This window comes from Jaculus jaculus, chromosome 1 (assembly GCF_020740685.1).
Source record: "Jaculus jaculus isolate mJacJac1 chromosome 1, mJacJac1.mat.Y.cur, whole genome shotgun sequence".
In the NCBI taxonomy this organism is placed as follows: domain Eukaryota; kingdom Metazoa; phylum Chordata; class Mammalia; order Rodentia; family Dipodidae; genus Jaculus; species Jaculus jaculus.
Genome location: NC_059102.1, coordinates 234,552,949 through 234,569,940, shown reverse-complemented (window position 1 = coordinate 234,569,940; position 16,992 = coordinate 234,552,949). Strand labels below are relative to the sequence as shown.

At 51.2% G+C, this 16,992-nt stretch overlaps 1 protein-coding gene across 2 annotated transcripts in view; it reads right to left on the bottom strand.

Annotated features, from left to right (window-relative positions):
• Positions 1 to 5,684: 5,684 nt before the first annotated feature.
• The window catches only part of Nkd1 (NKD inhibitor of WNT signaling pathway 1), a 79,497-nt gene continuing 68,189 nt past the window's right edge, over positions 5,685 to 16,992 (bottom strand). For both annotated transcript variants that reach the window (XM_004664850.2, XM_045138667.1), the window contains 5 exons: positions 12,624 to 12,719; positions 9,648 to 9,795; positions 9,142 to 9,226; positions 7,819 to 7,946; positions 5,685 to 7,156 (listed from right to left, as the gene is read on the bottom strand). In XM_004664850.2, coding sequence (XP_004664907.2) covers positions 6,567 to 7,156; positions 7,819 to 7,946; positions 9,142 to 9,226; positions 9,648 to 9,795; positions 12,624 to 12,719 — 1,047 coding nt within the window. In that variant the 3' untranslated portion in view covers positions 5,685 to 6,566. The remainder of the gene's footprint in view (positions 7,157 to 7,818; positions 7,947 to 9,141; positions 9,227 to 9,647; positions 9,796 to 12,623; positions 12,720 to 16,992) is intronic.

Sequence of the window (16,992 nt, the reverse complement as noted above, 5' to 3'; positions counted from 1 at the left end):
TATGATAAGAGTGTGGAGTTTCAAAGGGTAAAGTGGGTGGAGGGAGGGATTTACCATGGGTTATTGTCTACAATTATGGAAATGATCAATAAAAAAAAAATACACAAGCTGACAGCTGCCCTCTGGTGGGCACCAGCCAAGAGGCTCCAGGTAGAATTGCTCAGTTTTTAAGGGCTGATCAGTATAGGCCAGCTTTGGAACTCACCAGAATTTTGCCATCAGAAATGTCTAGAATTTTGTTAGTGATGCAGGGCTTAGCTTTGTTAGAGGTGCCTAGGGGCTTTAAGGTCTTGTCACCCAAGAGCTGATTGACAGCCCAAGGCTCTGTGCCCATAGGGCTTGTCCTAAGCAGGCATCTTGCACCTTGGACCTTCTTCTAAGCTCCTAATGATCTCCCCACTTGCCTCTGAAGCATTTGCCCAGACTATGACCCCCAAAACAGGCCCTTGAAGAAGCCAGGCAGGGCCATAAACTTGGAAACAGGCTGGGATCTGCAGTGAAACAAAGTGGGGTCATTGGTGGCTGTACCAAGTCCTATGCTACAAGGCTTGTTGTAGTTTGAGTGTAAATGTTGGTTCCCCCAAGCTTCAGGTATTGGAGCTTCCTGCTCAAGTCTCCAGCAGCCTGTGGTGGGGGCATGTCACTGGGCCAGATCTGAATTCCAGTCCAAAGGTGTGGAGAGCAATTTGAGCTCTGGAGGGGTTCTTGTGTTGGTGTTTTGCTTGGATGTATAGAAGAAAGCAGGTTCTTCTGCACCTAATGGAACTTCCCTGGATCCCTAAGCCTGAAATAAATCCCTTCTTCCCATAAACTGTGTCTGTTTGGAAGGTCATCCCAGCAACCTGGAGCTCTATCGGGGAGGGAAGTTTTCAAGAGCACAATCATATCCTTTTAACTCCAGATCTCACTGTGAATGGCAGGAGGGCAGAGAATATGGCCCACCACAGACTCCCATGGACCATCCTTGTTGTGGGCCATTGGGTCTTGTTAAGTCTGGTGTCCCTATGGTTTTGTGCTAAGGGAGAGAGTGAACCATTCAGGGCTAATGGCAGGGCAGCTAGGAGAGGAACTTGGCCTGCACAGAGGTGGATACTGAGCCCCCCTAGTCTTGTCCTATGCTGAGGTCATATCACTTGATCCAACATTGTAGTGGTTTGATTCAGGTGTCCACCATAAACTTAGGTGTTCTGGATGCTAAGTTCCCCAGCTGATGGCAATTAGAAATTAAAGCCTCCTGGAGGTGATATATTATTGGTGGCGGGTTTATGTTTATTATAGCAGTGTCCTCTTGCCAGTGTTTGGCATACTCTCCTGTTGCTGTTGTCCACTTTATCTTGGCCAGGGGGTGATGTCCATCCTCCACTCATGCCTTTGTTTTCCCAGCCATCATGGAGCTTCCCCCTCGAGCCTGTAAGCCAAAATAAACCTCTTTTTCCCACAAGCTCCTCTTGGTTGGGTGATTTCTACCAGCAATGAGAACCTGACTGCTCATGAAGATTTTGGGGTCCCTGGTGGGGCAGAGGTCGGAATAGCTCCCTGCCTGTCCTCGTAACTCAATGCACAATCTCCTCAAGGCAGGGCTTTGGAGTCTACTGGCTTGCACTAAGGCACAGGTTCCTAGAATCTCAGAGCAGCCTGTGAGCCAGCTGCAATGCCATCTTTCTGGGTGGGAGTTTGTTAAAAGCCATCTTTCCTGCTCTAATCCTCCCACTAATCCAGTGGTGGGTCTGAGCATCTGCATTTAATATGGTCCTTGGAAGAGCCCTTCAGCCCTAGTAGAATTTAGGTATTTCCTTCCAAGGAGCATCTGAGGTTATCTGGGGGACATTGCAAGGCTCAGCGGTCTCAGCCTGGTTACATAGGATGTCACCTGGGATCTTAATGCCTGGGCCACACCCTGGGCCCAAGAATCAGCATCACTGGTGGGAAGACCCAGGAACTGGGCTTTGAAAAACTCTCTCAGGTGATTCTGAACTCAGCGCTCCCCGCCCCCCAACCCACTGACAGGCTGGCTTATTGCAAAGGGAGGGACTCATGTGGGGACACACATCTGCCAGGCTGCTGAGGGAAAATGTAGAATCCTTCCACTGCTTGGAGGATGGAGGGAAGGGAAAGTTTCTGGTGGGGTCAGTGGCATGTGAGGCATCCAGGCCAGGCTCTGCCACTTCCTCCCTGGGATCCAACTCTGGACATCAGAAGCCTTTTGAAGGAAAATACATTGGTCAGAAACTCCCTTCTAGGGGGGTCAAACCCTGAGGAGTTAGGTTCAAGAATATGCTGTGCTGGCCTGGGAAGGACGAGACTAAACAGCAGAGAAGAAGGGGTGACTTCAGGAAGGGTAAAGTTTGATGATGTTCCCTGGCTTGCTTCTAGGAGTCAGTGAAACAGATGGATGATCTACCTTCACTGGCTCTACAGAACACAGCCCTGCCCTTTTGGGAAGGAGGTGAGGTGGGAGGCCAGGGTAGTGGCCAAAGGGTGATGCTGATGTGGTCTTTAGAGTGTGTACTCCCCTGGTACCCGCTACATGGCTGGCAGCCTCATCTTCCACCCGGAGCCAAGGGCTATAGGTGACAATCATAGCGTGATATACAGAGCAAAGGCAGTTCAAGGTCCCGCACAGCAGTGACGTGAGACCTGACTGCTAAGGAGGGGAGAGAGTAGGAGAAGCTGCCCCCTTTGCTAAAAACTCTAATCAGCACGGCTGCATGTGTAGTGGACCAGCTGCCTGGCTCCTGACCTCTAAGCTCCCAGAAAGGTGCGAGCCGAGAAGGTACTCGACCCCACCAACCCACCAGTGGCATGCACATGTGTGCCTAGGGCCACAAAGCCAAGAGCTGTGAGTCTCGTGCGGGAGCTAACACTTCTCCAGGGCCGGGGAAACCCCTGTGCTAGCAGCTCAGGAGCCTGGGAGGCAGCAGCTGGGATCTGGAGTCAGGTCTCATCACTTCCTTTACCTTCCTCCCTCAGCCCTTCTCTTCTTCCTGAACTTTTTTTTTTTTTTTAATAAAAATATTTCATTCATTTGAGGATTGGGGGAGGAAGAGGCAGATCGAGAGAATAGGCACACCAGGGCCTCTAGCCACTGCAAATGAACTACAGATGCATGTGCCACCTTGTGTATCTTGGCTACTTGGGTCCTGGAGAATCGAACCTGGGTCCTTAGGCTTTGCAGGCAAGCGCCTTAACCGCTAAAAGACATCTCTCTAGCCCCTCTTCCTGAATGTTCTAATTGTTTTACAAAATCACTTTTAATGTCACTTACAATAGCTTCCAAGCAGAAGCTGCACTTGAATGCAGCAGTTCCATGCCGACACATGTCACTGTCGTTGGTGTGCTCTGAGCCGAGCCTACCACAAGCCACATGCAAAGACCCTCTGTCATGCAGTGTGTCTGTCACGGCCCAGAATGAGCCATGACCTACAGGCCTGCCAGGAGGTGACAGCACCTCTAAGCAAGAAAAGGTTAAGCAGCTGTTAGAGGGCAAGAGAGCTCATTAACCCAGGGGGAGGGAGGCCCCCGAGTGCACGGAGCTGCAGAGAGCAGAGTTACCAAAGTATGAGCACTGTGCCCCTCCTTGGGTAAAAATAAAATGGGGAGGGTCAGGGATTAAGACTAACTGCAGGGTTTTCTCTTCTAAAATTAGATGGAAAGAAATGTTGGCATCTGAATACTCTGAGTAGAGTTCACAGGTACTATTATATGACTGTTTCCAACTTTGTATTTGGAAAATTTTAAAATATATGTATTTATTTGAGAGGGAGAGAGAGGAGGAAGAGGAGGAGACAGAGCATGGGTGCACCAGTCCTCTAGCCACTGCAAATGAACTCCAGACACATGCACCCCCTTGTGCATCTGGTGTGGGACCTGGAGAATTGAACCTAGGTCATTGGGCTTCACAGGCAAGTGCCTTAACCACTAAGCCATCTCTCCAGCCCATGAAAACCCTTTTATATCCACAAATTTTAAATGAGAGATGTTTTATAAACTGCATTTATTATAGTAACGAAGGTCAGCCAATGCTGACCGTGCTCACAGAGGAACCTGAGGTATGGCATTCCACCTGAGGCATGCTGTGAAGAGAGGGAGCCGGGACCTGAGCCTGGCAGCCTGGTATTGCCCTGTACTGATGGTTCTGAAGTGCCAGGATTTGGGCATTGGGTGGGTACCGGGATGGAGGGGACGTTTGTTCGTTACCTTCTACTGTATGCTTCTTTGTACTATTTTGATTCCTTACATGTGAACATGTGACTGTTTTTATAAGTGATTTTTAAAAGTTAACAAGAAGAAACCAAATCCTTGTGGGTGAGGGGCAGGCTGGCAGTGGGGTCCTCCTTGGGGAGACCTGCAGCTCCAATCCCCTGGCTAGATCCTGTGGTTATGGCAATTCTGGGCCTGGAAGCGATTAGTTCCTGTCTACTCAGCTCCCTACCCCAGCTGACCCTACCTCCTGCCATGAATGGACATGTGACCCCAGATGGGCCGTGCTGATTGGTCTAGGAGTGGGCACTCTTATCTAACTAAGTCCAGCCAGCCAGAACCCCTCACTGGGCTTTCCTCTTGTGCAAAATCTCTTTTTCCTGGATTTGTACCCACAGTACAGCCCCACCTCTTTCCCACACACAAGGGTGTCTCAGGACAAATGTCCAGAGACGGGTGACAAGAATCACTCTGCCTCATTCACACTCAACCCTGTCATCCCAAAGCCAGCTCCCACTCTGCCTTTCCTACAGTTAGGTTTAGCTACATTCACCTTGTTTGAGTTGGATCCTAGCCAAACAGAAACATAAGCCTCCCAGCAAGGAGAGCCCGAATCCAGTGCTCACACCCTTCGCAGTGATTACAGGAGCCTGGAGAAGGCTGGGGGCCAGCACCACCACCTGCCACGCGGTCTCAAGCAAGTTACTTCACCGCTCTGAGACCCCCGTGCTCTCCCCAAGCCCTCACTTCTTGCTTTACCTCAGAGCTGTCCAAGGACTGCCTCCGCCGGTCCCAGGCACACTGGGACTCCTGTAATCACGACTGCCACTACCTTCAGAAGGACCTGTTTACCAACAGCACTAACCTCCAACTGTGGAAGCAGAGCAGCAGGGAGGGAAGCTGGAACTGCTTTTCCTGGACTACGTGACCCAAAGCAGCAAGAGCAAGTCCCCTGGACCTCTGACTCCAGGGTCTTCAGCAAACACCGCTTCAGCAGAATGCAGGGCAAGCAGAAGGGATCAGGATGCTCAACCCAGCAGCTCCTGGAGGTTATGGCTCCTAAGTAGCCCTCGGGCACAGAGGTGGAGTGGCAGCCCAGTACTAGACTGGATTCTACACTCCCTCAGCCTTTGCCCCCATGGCAGTAACTCCTTGTTCAATCCTCCTCAGTTACCCAATGTGGGCATGGAATTTGGTTTTTCTGTAAAGGTCCCAGCTGGCTGGCCACGTAAAACCTGGCTTTGCCCAGGATACTGCCCCAGGGGCCCAGCTACCATCCCCATCCCCCTTCAAGTTTATGTACCCAAGCACGTTTGCTCTGAAACCCACAACTTCAAAACCTAAAGAGAAAGGAACTCCGATGAGAAGAAAGGGACCATCTGCCTGTGACATATAGCCAGGCCCTATAGGAGACACATAGGGTCGCATCTGGGTTTCAGAAACTTCCAGAGAACAGAGCAGTGATTTCTGCACACCAGCAAAGATACCTGAGAGTGTGTATTTATAGAAATAAACAGAGACGTGGACAGGCAGCACTACCTATAGATACAGAGGCTGCTAGAGAGCCGTATGGTATGTTTGCTGAAGGCAAAGTTTCCACACCTTCTGCCAACAGACAACTCCGCACCGAGGGGCAATCTTGTAAAACCTTGATTTGTGGCTGCTTCTCTCTGTAGCAGTTTCCAAAATGAGAAGGCTGGCGTCAGTGACAGTCCTTTAACATGGGTGCATCCTTCAAAAGCAGAGGGGGCTGGCACAGGTGAGGGTACATCCACATTGTACATAGAAAAGACAACGAGGCTGGCTTGGGCCAAAGGCATATTCCCTTTGGAAAGGTGAGAAAGGAACTCCAGAAAGCACAGCTAAGGTGTCTAGATTGGGGCAACAGCAGGGAAGCCGTGTCTGCAGTCCGCTGAAATCCCTTATAGTATGTCACAATCAGTTAAGGGCAAAGTTACACCAGAATTACACTAAGAGGTAGCAGCTGTTGTCCTCTGGAGACCGTGAGGGTCTCTGAAGCTGGGCCAGGCAAAGGTGCTCTCCTGGAAGAGCCGGGGTGAGGTGGCTGGGCCAAGGGCTCCTGTGCTGTGGGCAATTCGCATGGACCCTGTAGCTGGGGAGCCCAAGAGACCTTTCCCAACCCAGTCACTTCTTGGGTGAGTTACGCAATCCCCTCAACATATAAATAAAAGTTTAGTTCCGTGTTTCCATATATCTTCTACCTGAAGGCTAGCTAAATATTAGTGGAGTAACAATCATTATTAATAACAATAATCATCATAATAACAATAATTAATAGAATAATAGTGCCCTGGGGCACAGGGCAGGTCCTTCATGTGGCGTGGCGAGGCGGGGGCCAGGCGGGTCTAGGGCTGGTAGAAGTGGTGGTAGTGGTGGTGATGTTCGTGGTGGTGGTGGTGCTCGTGTCTCTGGACCGCCTGCCCGGCCTGACCCTCATACACCACCACGGCAGGCAGCTCCCTCACTTGCTCCCGCCCCAAGATGGCACTGCCCACAGCGAGTGGGGCCTGCAGGCCTCGGCAGCCAGCCTGGTTCTCCTTGGCCCGGTGCTTGTGTTTCTTGTGGCCCAAGGGTGCCAGGGTGGGGAGGAGGGCTGGGCTGGCAGCCAAGTGAGCAGAAGGGGACACAGTGGGGCCGGTGGGTGCCAACGGGGGCTTGCTTCTGGCCCCTCTCGCCATGTGGCCCACACCGACATTCTTGCCTTGGGTCTTGGGAGACCTCACAAAGTGCTTGCTCCCATCCTGGGTGCTGCGGAGCCGCTGCTGGAGCTCTGAGACCTTGGAAAATGGGGTGTCAAGAAGATGGAAAGAGCCTGGGTCCACACCCTGGGGCTTCCGGTGTGGGGCGTGGGCGGCTTCTGGCTCATGGGAGCGAGAGCGAGTAGGGTTAGAGGTGCGTGGAGGCAGCTCTGATTTCTGGGCCACTGAAGGGGAGCCTAGGAAACAATCCACAAGATACTTCATGAGCACCCACTGTGTGCTGGGGCTATCCCCATTTGCCAAGAGCAACAGACGGCAGCTCCTGAGCTGCCTGCATTCTACCACCCCTTGCTGCCCTGCAAGAAAGCTCCTGGCAATGGACCCTTCCTACCCACTAACTAGGAAGAACTGCTGCTCCTCAAAGGTGAGAAAGAGACATGGTGACAGCGACATGGAAAATCAGGTTGGGGTAGGAAAGAATTCTGAGTGTAATGAAATGAAAACTCAAAGGAAACCCAGAGAGGACTTCACAGAGCAGGAAGCAGAGAAGGGAGTGAAGAGTGAACTTGAGCAAGAGGTCAGTGGGCACAGCGACTGGCAGCAGTATTTCCCTGCATGGAACAGCTAACAGAGCTCGTGCCTGGCATGGGGCCAGGGCCGGGATGGCCCGGGTGGGGAAGGGACCTATTGCTTTTATTATATTCTAAGCCCTCTGATACTAAGCTTTTGCTCAAATTTGTACATGTGGTGCTTTCATTTTGAAAATGTTTTTAATGTCACCTCCACTAAGAAGATTCTGACCTTTCCAATAAAAGCCACATCTCTCCCTATCCCACAAGAGCAGCGGCCTCCACCTGGTACCATGTGTTAGTGCATGCCCCATGTAGCAGTCCCTTACCGGGTCCAAGCTGAGATGTGTAGTTCTCCATCCCCGCAAGGTCTAGGTAGTGGTTTCTCCTCTCGATGTTCTCATCCACACAATAGTGGTAGCAGCCTGGCTGCTCCAGGTGGCTGTCACCCTGGAACCTGTGATGGGAAGCATGTGAGTGGGCAGGCACCAGCCCCATACACTGCTGGGAAGCCACCAGGTCAAATGCTCTGCTTTTCACTCATTCCCTTCTGTCTTGGGAGGAGGTGGAGACACAAACCTCTGTAGTCTGTGCTTCCATTTCCCTGCCACCTAGGGAGATATCTGCAGCTGATGTTCTGAATCCCTTGTGCTTTGGTGAGGGGTGGACAGGGGCACCTCTTTGAACAGGCCCAGGGCAAAGGTGAAGAGTCACTGGTCAAAATTTAAGGATGCCTCAATAACAGCTTTCAAACTACATGTGCCTACTACAGGCAGGCAGCCATATTCTGGCCTGGGTCACCCTCCAGGGGTTTGAGCAGGAGACTCCCCTAAACTGTTGGTATTCAGACTGGCAGGCTCCATGAGCTGTCCAAAAGCCTAGCATAGAGACACACTGCCACAGGTCTTCTTTCTCTAAGTACAGCTGTGATGTGCTCCAGCCCTGCCTACCTCCCACCAGCTGGATGTCTGTGATATCATTGCTCTGCCCACCCACAGTGTCCCAGTGTGGCCTGCCTGCTTTCTGGCCCCCACTCCCAGGACTATTCCTCTTTGCCCACTAGGTGTGACAGGTCTGCACGCCTGCCTGATCCCCTGATGCTATCACTTGCTGCTTTTCTTTACAACCGCCTCTCTTCCCATCCCTCCCTGTAGAAGTGACGACAGGGGACAGATAACTGCAACTTCACAAACTTTGATCCACAAATCTGAAACCTAAAGCTGAAAACAGTTTCTTAAAAACCCACTGAGCAGCCTGGCCACCCTAAGGGATGGAAATGGTTTGAGGTTTTGTCTCACTGGGTGTGAATGAATGTGTACACACTCAGTGGCAGAAACACAGCATGCTAAGCTCCCAGGGGGATGACCTAACGCTGCCTATAGTGCATAAGAAATGCATTAGGATACCCAACAAATGCTGAATCAAGACCGTATCTGGCTGGAAGATTTTATACAAAGCCACAATGAGGGCGTACTGCTAGCCCTCTTTTTAAATTGATGTAACTTGTGAATCTGTGCATCTGAAATTCTCTGTCCCTACGAAGGGCCCTGGATGGGGGCTCCTACTCAGAACTGTTCGGATGCATGTGTTTGGCTGGCACACACTACGTGCTCCTGGGCACCAGGCTGCGGCTCCTGCTGTGTGAGGCGTACCTGAGCGGGGCCCGCTGCTTCTTCTCCCAGCCGCGCAGCTCCTCAGCAGGCTTGGTCTCTGCTCGGGGCCTCGTGCTCTGCATGTCTGAGCCCCATCCCAGAAGCCCAAGAAACACTAGTCAGCTGTTTGCAACTGGCATGCCAGGGCTGCCTGGCACTCAGCCCTCAAGAACCACCCACAGTGGCTTCATCACAGCTCCATGGGAGGGTTCCCCTAGCTGAGATGAAACCAGGTGCCTGCCCACTCACCTCCTCTCTGGGCTCCTCAGCTAAAGGCCTGTCCTGCCACCCGCTCCACTACACCCATGTCCCTGTACCTGTGCCTATTCCCACCTCCATGTCTTTGCCTATTCAGAGCCTTCCATTTGCAACTCCCTCCTTCTCTTCCTGCCTGGAGGCCTTCAACATGCAGAGCAGCTGCCAGGGAGAACCAGGCTCCCTCCCAACCTCCCCAAACAGGCTCAAGTCCTCCTTCCTGAGGCAGTCGCCTGTTCTGCCACCCTCACCGGCATGGTTGAAAAGGACACTCCTCTTGCTCTGACTCCCATCGGGGGCCACAGTGAGCTTCACCCGCAGTGTCTTGCTTGATGTTGGGGAATGGTTCACGGACGAGTCAACCACCTCATAGATGGTGTGCAGCAAGCTGGTGATGTCCTGTAAGGGAGGAAACAGGTACTCTGTGGGTTTCAGGCATGGTGCATTGTCACCACAGCAACTAGAGGAAAGGGAGTAGTGGCCACTGTAATGCTGAGGTTCCCTGGCTCCCCCAAAGAGGGCTAAAGACAGAACAGGTGGTATGTGTGTGGGGGAGTCCTAGGAAGGAGGAGTAGTGGAGCAAAGGGGAAGGGATATAGACTAAGCTCAGAGTTGATTCCAGCCACGTGCCACTGGGTTGCTTAGCAGGACTTGCGGAACCAGGCCAGGTGGTGGCATCCAGATAGGGGAGTGATCTGCTCTTATTTCTCCCAGGTGAGAGGCACCCAGGGATGCTCCTGGGAGGGGAAAAATGTAGACACCGTTGTATCCTTGCCATGGACTGGATTTTATCCTCTGCTGAAGTCTCCCTTTGGCACTGTAGCTGGAGTCAGGTGATTAGAATGAATGGAGTCCTGGAGGTAGGGCCCTGATCCGCAGGGGTTACTATAGTTTGCATCTTAAAGGTCCCCCAAAGGTTCATATGGTAAACATGTGGTCTCCAGAGAGGCACTACTGAGAGCTGGTGGAGTCTTGAGGAGGTGGAACTTGTGGGAGGTCTTGGGTCATTGAAGGTATGACTCAAAGGTTATTGTGGGACCCCAGTATTTTCCACTTTCTTTTTCTTTTGCTTCTTGGCCCTGAGGTGAGCAGTTTTCTTTGCAATACACTTTTGCCCCGATATGTTGCCTTGCCACAGGCCTTCCAAACAGAACCAACCAATCATGGGCTGGAGTCTCCAAAACCCATTTTCTTGGTAAGTTTCTGACACAGGACCCATAACTGCTTTCTGCTCGAATAAGCACCTGAGAGGTGCTGTTTTTGGAGCTGAGGGGTCATCCTCGAAACAGATGTAATGAGTTGGGAGCCTGGCTGCTTTGGCATATTGGAACACATGTGCTCACATCAGAAAGAATGGGAGAATGGCAGTTATAGCAGGTTTGAGGAAAGATTTAGGGGCTCGATCCCTGGAAACACCAGGCTGGGTTCTCCACTCAAAGCCCCAGGCTAGCTCCCTAGTAGAAAGAAGATAGAATCCCTAGGAGGTTTGATTCAGGCTTGCCGTCTCCTTCCTCTGGTTGCCAAAGCTAACGAAGGAGTATGTTCTTACATTGCTTCCTGCAACATCTCCAAGTTGGGGGACATGGGATAGGAAGCCCCTCAGTGACTCCGAGCTAGGGAGGAGGGAAGAAGGCAGCTCTGAGGGGCTGGTCATCCTCACGGCTGCACAAGTGACAAGAGGGCTGTCCAAGAAGCCCAAGACTCGGTCTGCAACTTGTGCTCACAATCTGAATGGGTGCGGCTGCGGACAGGGAGGGCTACAGGCAGAGCCAACAGCAGTCATCTACTACCACAGGGAGCGTGTGTGATAACCAGCGACAGCAGATAGAGCCATGAAGGAAGGTCCTATGCACACTGAGCCTGTGGACCCAGCCCCACCTGAAATCAGCGCCACCCGGACTGAATTTCAGGCACTTGAGCCAATGTGTGCTTGTGTCACGACCGACAACTGAATGAGCCAAGCTTCTTCCCCTCATAGTCACGGTCCTCAGTGGGTAATCACCAGTCCACCTCTTCCTCCCACCTGCTCTAACGTTCCCTAGGCCACAACTTTGGGAAGAGTTGGGCTCAGTAAACCAGCTCTCCCTCTGGCAGCTGTTTGCACAAACCACAGAAAAGCTCTGACCTGACTGGCGATAAGGAGATAATGTCTCTGAGGACTAAAGGGTCCATATGCTGGACCAGAAATGAATGTCGAGTGTGGAGCCCACCCATGTGATCTCACACACACCTGCTGAGAGTGCAGGCCTCTTGGGGAGGCAGAGGTGTGGGCACAGGACAGGGGAGGATGCAGAGCCCGGGTGGCCTCCTCTGGCCCCTGGAGTGTGAAACCTAGGCTGCTTGCAGGGCTTCAAAGGCCCGAGTCTCATGAACAGTAGCCTTAGGTGGCTCTCCTTCAGTTCCATAACAGCCTTGTGTGCGGTGGCAAAGCAGAAATTCCTCCCCAGGGGTCCTGCCTGCTGTACAGCGAGCTCAGCAAGGCTCAGCTCCCATGCCGTGGTCCTCCTCCAGGAAGTAGGTCTCTGCCCCGCCACTGGCATCGTTCTTTCTTTCACTGAGCGTATTATAGCTTATAACTGTCTTATTTTCTGTCTCCCCCATCAAGCTGCCACGCCACACGCGGAAGGACGGTGGCGGGTGATCCTACTGAGCACTCAAGCTTGGTGCACAGGTGGTGCTCGATGGGCAGTGATAGGCATGGAGAGCGGAGAGGAAATCAGGGTAGCCAGGCATGGGAGAAGGGCTAGGAAGAGAAATGAGGGTCCACAAAGAGGGAACACAGAGGTGCTAGCTGCATGGGTGCCTTTAGAGTGCATACCGATGGTAGGAGGGGTTATGTGGCCTTAGGGGCTCAGTGAAGTGTCCAAGGGGGGCTGTTATAGCTCAGGGGCTACAGGAAGAAGGAAGCAAAGCAAGACTATTGGGATCTAGGGACCTTTACTGGGAGGGCCTGGGCCTCTACACTGTCCCCCACCTCTCCCCGCAGGAGTCTGAGTGCACGCTGTCTGGCTGCCCTTTGCTCTAACCCCTCTCCTCACTCACTGCGGCTTCGGGACACCCCTCCCATCTTCCCAGAGGCTCACAGCAGCCTTGCTTCTCCCCCACCCCACCACACACAACTCAGGAACAAGACCTAGCAGGAGGATGGGGGCAGGAAAGGACAGGGCCAGACCCATTCCTGTGCCTGAGGGCTGGCAAGTGACAGGAGGCCAAGTTGATGCGCTCACCTCACGAGTGACCTTGCCATTGTTGTCAAAGTCATACAGGGTGAAAGTCCATTCCTGCCGGCTGTCCTCTTCCACGGACACATCACACTGTAGCTCCTGGACACAGACAGACAGGCGGGCTGGTCACCCATCAGCTGGAGCACTGGCCGAGGGGTGGGGGTCCCTGGGCCCAGGGGCAAGGCCATGGGCATCCCCCTGCTGTCCCCAGACCCTGGGGGAGGGAGGAGGACAATGACCAAGACATGACCAGCCAGGGAGAGAGGCCAGAGCCCAGTCAGGGGACAGAGGCCCCCAGGGGCACTAGCAGTCTTCAGTCTTCTAGAAGGCAACAGGAAACAGCAACTTGGGAGGTCAGGCAGGAGCTTGAGATGGGCACCTGAACTGGACATCTGCAGAGGATGGGCATGAAGAGCTGAAACTCCAGTCTGCCAGGCTCTGCCCCCATGTGACACTCTATAGCTGTGCCACCTTGGGCAAGTCACCGTGTTTCTTGATGCCTCAGTTTCCCCTTATGTGAATTATAGGAAATTATAGTACCTATCTTCTATCCAACAAAGTTACTGGGACAACTCAATGCCTTGCTCCATGGCCTCATCACCCCAGAGGTCTCAGTTCCTCTGGAGCTATGACAGATGGTCCTGATCTCCCACCTCAAGCACCTGCTTCTCTACCAAGGGCTCACTGCAGGGCCAAGCATCCAAGGCCCAGAGGTGACTTGGAGGGCTGGGAATCAGTGCACAAATGTCCAGCTTCTTCTCCCTGTGTGGTACACATCTGAGCACATTCTATATGCTCCTCAGAGGGTCCCCGGGGGGACAGATCCCCAACTTCCCCTTCCATTAACTGACCCTTTCCCGACCTCCTGCCTCTCCTGCTCCCTACAATCCTCTCCAAGGCACCACCTGACACTCATGTCCTGTCTAAGGCCACACTGGTGTGACTGGTAAAAAGAAGCATAGTAATATGTCATGTGCTAGGTAAATGGAGGAGCCAACAATAATTCTGTTATCATTCACAGCAAATCAGGGTTCTAGCCCCGGGGAATCTGAGCTGGGAAGTAGGGCACTCTAACACTGGAGGTCTGGACAGACAGTTCTAGGAGGATGGCTACTGGGGAAGAGCTTCTATTTGGGCCTTGAAGAATCATTAGCCTGGAGCTGGAGAGACAGTTTAGTGGTGAAGGCGCTGGCCTGCAAAGTCTAAGGACCCAGGTTTGGTTCTCCAGTACCTACATAAGCCAGATGTACAAGGTGGCACATGCATCTGGGATTCGTTTGCAGTGGCTGGAGACCTTGGCATGCCCATTCTCTCTATAGGCCTCTTTCAAATACATAAGTAAATACAATTAAAAGGAATCATTAGGGCTGTAAGGATGGCTTAGAAGGTAAGGCATCTTCCTGCAAAGCCAAAGGACCCAGGTTCAATTTCCCAGATACCATGTTAGCCAAATGAACAAGGGGACACATGCATCTGGAGTTTGTCTGCAGTGGCTGGAAGTCCTGGCATCCCCATTCTCTCTCTCACCCCCCCTTTCTCCGTCAAATAAATAAATAAAAATAAATAAAATATTTTTTTAAAAAAGAATTATTACTCTGGGGCCTGGGGAGATTGTGCAGTATGGTCAAAGACGCTTGCTTTGCAAATAGGCTGGCTACAGAATGCACTCATGTAAAAGGCAGATGCAAAGTAGCATGTACAGACATAATCTCAACACACCTACAGCAAAAGGGAGGAGTCAGGAGCACCCAAAGACCATGTCTCAAACCAAGGTGGACAGAGAGGATTAACACCCAAGGTTGTCCTTTGACCTCCACACATGTGCCCACACATATACTCACACATATATGCATACACACACACACACACACACACACACACACACACACACACAGAAGATTTGAAAATAGGAAATCAGAATCCTAAGTCTGCAAACATAGTATCAAGTGTCTCTGGATATAGTGGTACACATCATGCAGCACTCAGGAAGCTGGGGCAGGAGGTCTTCAATTTGCAGCAACCTGGACTATATAGTGAGACTCTTGTCTTAAAGAAAAAAAAAAGCAAACAGTCAGATGTGGTATAAAAGAAATAGGAAGGGGACTTAATAGGATGGTATTGTATATATGTAAGTAGAAGAACAGATTAATGGGGGTGGAAAGGCCTAAGTGAGGTCAAGGGAAGAGATTGAGCAAAGGAATGGTTGGGGGGGGGCTGATCAAAATCTAAGAGGGCATCAATAAATCATATGGAAACCTACTGTTTCTGGACAATGATGCACCCAGAAACCATATATTGTTACTAGAAAATTTTCAGTGCCAGGGATGGGATGCCTTCCAGTGAGTTGTTGGCCATGGAGGTCCCTGATGCCCCTAAAACATTATAGGCCATTGCTGAGGTTCTTGGTACCCACCAGGAATAGACTATAAGACCCTATTGCTGAAGACTCCACATACTTGGGCTGCAAAGTCACTGAGAAACTTTGCTGGAGTTGAGCTGAAAACCTCCTCCATGTAGACCAGCTGACAGAAAGCTGGAAAAAACTATGCTACATGCAGTTCAATAGGAGAGAGAAAAATCACAAGTGGAGATGCTCAATAGTGGACACAGACTGAAAACCTTAAATTGGGCCAGCCAGGCCAAATGAGCCAATGGGTACAATAGTAACCCATCTGCTAAGGGGGAAGCCAACTGCTCTCCAATTGGACTGGAGGCCCGCTACATGGGAGGGAATATAACATGCCTGACACTGAAAACCTGTAACAGAGGTAGTCATAAGCCCTAGAGGTGTGTGGTGGTTTGATTCAGGTGTCTCCCATAAACGTAGGTGTTCTAAATGCTAGGTTCCCAGCTGATGGAGACTTGGAAAATTAACAGCCTCTGGAGTCATTGTATTGTTGGGGGCAGGCTTATGGGTGTTATACCCAGTTTCCCCTTGCCAGTGTTTGGCCCACTCTCCTGTTGTGATTGTCCACCTGATGTTGGCCAGGAGGTGATGTCCACCTTATGTTCATGTCATCACTTTCTCCTGCCATCATGGGGCTTCCCCTCAAGTCTATAAGCCAAAATATAGCTTTTTCCTCACAAGCTGCTCTTGGTTGGGTGATTTCTGCCAGCAATGCAAACCTGACTGCAGCAGGATATAGCATATATACTATGCTCACCAAACTGCCCAGTAAGCACTTCTCTTAATGTTCATACCCATATGTTAATGCTACTCTTACTTTTGGTTAGAGAAGCTGGCAGTGACCTTGGGATGACTCAGAAGGTACCACAGTGCTGAGAAGTGACAGAGGAGTGCTCAGCACTGAAACATCCCTATCACACCTTCCATGGCCCAGAGTCCATTGTGGAAGAGGTGGTAGAAAGAATGTAAGAGCCAAAGGAAGGGTAGGACTCCTTACAACATGCTCCTCCAGACACAAAATGGCCTGGATACCCATGACCTCACAGTGCCTGACACTAGAAACATAAGACCATCATTAATAGGAGGAAAAGATGATGACATCAAAATAAAAGAAAGACTGATTGAGAAGGGAAAATGTATGATGGAGAGTGGAGTTGCAAAGGGGAAAATACGGGAGGGAGGGAATTACCATGGGTTATTTTCTATAATTATGGAAGTTGTCAATAAAAAAGTTTTAAAAAAATCAGAGGCAGAGGTAGGAGTATTGCCGTGAGTTGGAGGCCACCCTGAGACTACATAGTGAATTCCAGGTCAGCCTGGGCTAGAGAGAGACCCTACCTCAAAAAAAGAAAAAAGAGAAAGAAAATCACAGCCAGATGTGGTAGTTCACACCATTAATCCCAGCACTGGGGAAGCTGAGGTAGGAAGATCATGGTAAGTTCAGACCAGCCAGAGTGAGTTCCAGGTCAGCCTGGGCTACAGTGAGCCCTTGCATCAAAAAGGAAAGAAATAAAAAGAAAATTCAGCTGTCCTCAGACCTTTCTGTTCTACGTCTTGCTTTGTTCTGTATTTCCTCTTCTTCTGCTATAAAGAAATGGGCACCTCAGCTCACAGTCATGGTGCCCAGGAGGGGAAGGACCTGCAGAAGCTGGCAGGAGGGTGCATGACAAGCATTATGCCGCTGCTGCAGCTTAAAGCTGGTTGCTGTAGCTCCAAGCTGGTTCCCTCCCATTTTCAAGGGGCCCATGCTGAGTTCAAAGCCAGCCTTCCCTCAACTGTGACACCCCTTTCTCATACCTGCCCAGTGCTCATTCTGCTCCCAGAGGAAGTGTTTCATGTTGTGTGACACATGCAGCACAGGTGTGTCTACACATATCTGCACATATGCAATACACACACACACCAATCACTTATGGCTCTCTTTGCCCCTTCCATACTTGGAGAGCTCTCCTTGAGGAAGAACCA